Raw genomic sequence first — 3,014 nt, forward strand, 5'->3', positions numbered from 1 at the left:
CGTTGTTCTTCTTCTCGTTGTTTCAAGCACCGGGTCCGCGGGACCCCCATCATCATCTTGTTGTTCTGCAGAGGAAAACTGTGGAGGAGGAGGAGGGAGGTGGGGGGGGGAGGAGGAGGAGGAGGAGGAGGATGGATGGATGGAGAGACGGCGATGTGACGAAAAGTAAACAAACAAGAAGAAAGAACGAGAGAGATGAGATAGGGAGAAGATGAGGAGAACAAAGGTTGAAAATCCAAAGGGAAAGCATGTCCAGATGACCTTGCTTGGTCTCTCGTTGTGTCGTTTATCGGCATGGATTCGTAGCTTGTTGGGTCGATAGATCCAATGGCGCAGTGTCATCTTGATAGCTCCTAGGCTCGAACATACGCATGAACCGCAATCCATCTTGCTGTATTGGATGTGCTCTGAGATGAGGAACAGAGTTCTATTGTGTTAATGCATTCCTTGCATTGCCTAACTAAACAAGTTTTGGAAGATGTCGAGCTTCAGGAAGTTCTTGAGATTCGGAGTTGTCTCCGCTGCCTCCCTCTCTGCGTGCTCAGCGTCTGCACACACTGCCGGTAATCTATGCTTCTATCCTATCCCTCAACTGGTTCCGGGCTTTCTCACTCCCCATCATCCTTCAAAGCACGCACTCGTTGATGTCCCCTTCGCTCCCAATCACTCCTAGCTGCAGGAAAGATCGCAAAGATCTCCGGTGCTGCCTCCGTGTCTCAGCTTCGCCGTTTTGATGGCGTGAACAAGCTCTCTGCCGCCGCTGGTTGGCAGCATTGCGGTGGTTACTTCGCTCTTGTTGACACGTTGGCAGGTCTTCGTGCCATGTCTCTCCGTGGAGGAGCCGCCATGGCGAAGGAGGGAGATGCTGTCCCTTCGGTTGACACTGCTCCTGCCGCCTTCCTCCTTGCCTGACGAGCGTCACCTTGTGTGTCAGGTTGTCTTCAAGTGCCGCGTGCGTGACAACTCGATGACCAACACGGCCAACCCCTTCACCTGGAAGGACGTGAAGAGCGAGGATCTGTTCAAGGGCAAGGTGATGAGATCGGAACCAGAGCATGGCGAGCTGCCTGCTGTTGTTGACACGGTCGAGCGCAGAGGGTCGTTGTCTTCGCTCTCCCTGGAGCCTTCACTCCCACCTGCTCCAGCACCCACCTGCCCGGGTACGAGAAGCACTACGACGAGATCAAGAAGGTGGAGGATGTCTGCCTGCATGAGGAGCAAGTGACGGTCGTTGTGCTCGCCAGTGCGGAGTCGACGAGGTCTACTGCTTGTCTGTCAACGATGCCTTCGTCATGCGCCAGTGGGGCCTTGCCCAGGTTGGTGGAGGAGGAGGGAAGGAGACGGGATGGGGAGGAGAAGAGAAGAGGGGAGGAGACGAGCGGGTCTGACTTGTTTGCAAGGGATGCGAGGAGGAGAAGACCTCCACTGAGAACCCCCTCAACCCAGGTTGTTTCCCGCATCAAAAAGAGTCAGCGTGCTCGGGGGATGACACGACCTGCAGGAAACTTCAAGAAGGTCAAGCTCCTTCCTGACGGCGCCTGGTAAGAGAGCTGACGGTCTTTTTCCTCGTTCATGTTCTCTTGACTGGTTGTGAGCGCAGCTTGTTCACCCGCGGAATGGGAATGAGCTGCGTCTGGGACTCTGAGAGAGGATTCGGAGAGCGATCCTGGAGGTCTCCTCCTCCTCCCCCTCCTCCTCTTCCTCCTCAATTCTTCTCCCCTCCCTCCCCCTCCCCCTCCTGCTCCTCCTCCTCGTTCTCTTCCTCCCTACCCCCTCTCCTCTTCCTACCACTACCACGATCAGTCACAGAGTTGGTGCTGACATGTGGCGAGTGCAGGTACAGTGTCGTCATCAATGACATGAAGGTCGAGAAGATCTTCGTCGAGGCTGGACAAGTGAACCAGGTGACTATCGCGCCCTCCCCTCTTGCTCCTTCCGCTGATTTCACTCGACAGAACTCCGGCCCCGATCCCTTCGAGGCAATCCCTTGGCAAGAGCCTGTTCCTCCTCCTGACGTATTGTGCTGCAGGTGTCTGACGCCGGTACCATGCTCGGGTACCTCCAGTCTGCCAAGAAGTGAGAGTGACATGTGCCGAGATGCTTGAGGTCGTTGTAGCCAGCTACGTTATGATGTGAAATGAAAGATGGCGCATCATCAGCCTGCTGACTTGGCTCCTTCAAGCATGTTGGATGGGAGGGAGCAAGGGAGGAGGTACGAGATCCTCAACTCCTCCCTTGCCCCTTCCAACTTTGGTGTTGGATGAGGTGAAGGTGGAGGAATCAGAGGGGGTGGGAGACTTGAACGATTATATACCTGTACAAGTGCAAACGTTGAGATGTTGGTAGGGGGAGATGGGACATATTCTACAGGGAGCACAAACAAAACGTCATCTGACACCGTTGTCAAGGCCTTTGAGCAGCGACTGCGCCGTTTCCTGCTCCAGGCTTGCAGCAAGAAACACATGGGCGAAGAATTGAGAAGCCAGGACGAGGGCCGATGAATCGACTCTCTCGTCCACCCCTGAAGCTCCTCGTTAATTCTCCATCCTCCGTCTCCGTGATCCTCCACATTCTCCTTTCCACCTTCGTGCATCTCCACCAGAACCGTACCCGTACCCACACTCGTCCCTTCCTCCCCGCTCCTTCCTCTCTCCTTGTATTTCTTCCCTGGCAATCCTCCGCTCGCTCTACCACCTCCCAACCCCCTCCGTATCCTGCCCGACTTTCTCACCCTCTCTGCCTATCCGTCTCCTCGTTCTCAACCTCTCCCTCTCGTCACCGTGGATGGTTGCAAGATCTTCAGGCGTCCAGATGAAGGGGTTGTACTTGTAGATTCTGCCTGCTGCGATCTCATGGTAATGGCGCGAGTCAGAGAGAGCGATGAAGAGCGAAGGCGAGATGACAACGTCCCCTTGCGTCGCTCTGTACACCAAGCTCATTCCACCACCACCTCCTCCTCCTCTTCATCCACCACCACCCCTTCCTCCTCCTCCTCCTCCTCCTCCTCCTCCTCC

The 3,014-nt window shown here is 55.4% G+C and overlaps 2 protein-coding genes across 2 annotated transcripts in view; one reads left to right on the forward strand and one right to left on the reverse strand.

Moving 5' to 3' along the window:
* Positions 1 to 846: 846 nt before the first annotated feature.
* GUITHDRAFT_158232 (hypothetical protein) lies at positions 847 to 2,080 on the forward strand (the record flags this gene model as incomplete). The annotated part of the gene is made up of 9 exons (XM_005828167.1): positions 847 to 876; positions 935 to 1,033; positions 1,096 to 1,191; positions 1,245 to 1,320; positions 1,502 to 1,541; positions 1,601 to 1,672; positions 1,838 to 1,904; positions 1,956 to 1,979; positions 2,030 to 2,080. The coding sequence occupies 9 exons, from the start codon at positions 847 to 849 to the stop codon at positions 2,078 to 2,080; spliced, it is 555 nt and encodes a 184-aa protein (XP_005828224.1).
* Positions 2,081 to 2,387: 307 nt separating this feature from the next.
* The window catches only part of GUITHDRAFT_112713 (hypothetical protein), a gene marked incomplete at both ends in the record, with an annotated part of 3,189 nt that continues 2,562 nt past the window's right edge, over positions 2,388 to 3,014 (reverse strand). Inside the window, 2 exons of the mRNA XM_005828168.1 lie at positions 2,388 to 2,521; positions 2,780 to 2,839. Coding sequence (XP_005828225.1) covers positions 2,388 to 2,521; positions 2,780 to 2,839 — 194 coding nt within the window. The remainder of the gene's footprint in view (positions 2,522 to 2,779; positions 2,840 to 3,014) is intronic.

The sequence above is a fragment of the Guillardia theta genome, assembly GCF_000315625.1.
Source record: "Guillardia theta CCMP2712 unplaced genomic scaffold GUITHscaffold_61, whole genome shotgun sequence".
Taxonomy (NCBI): Eukaryota; class Cryptophyceae; order Pyrenomonadales; family Geminigeraceae; genus Guillardia; species Guillardia theta.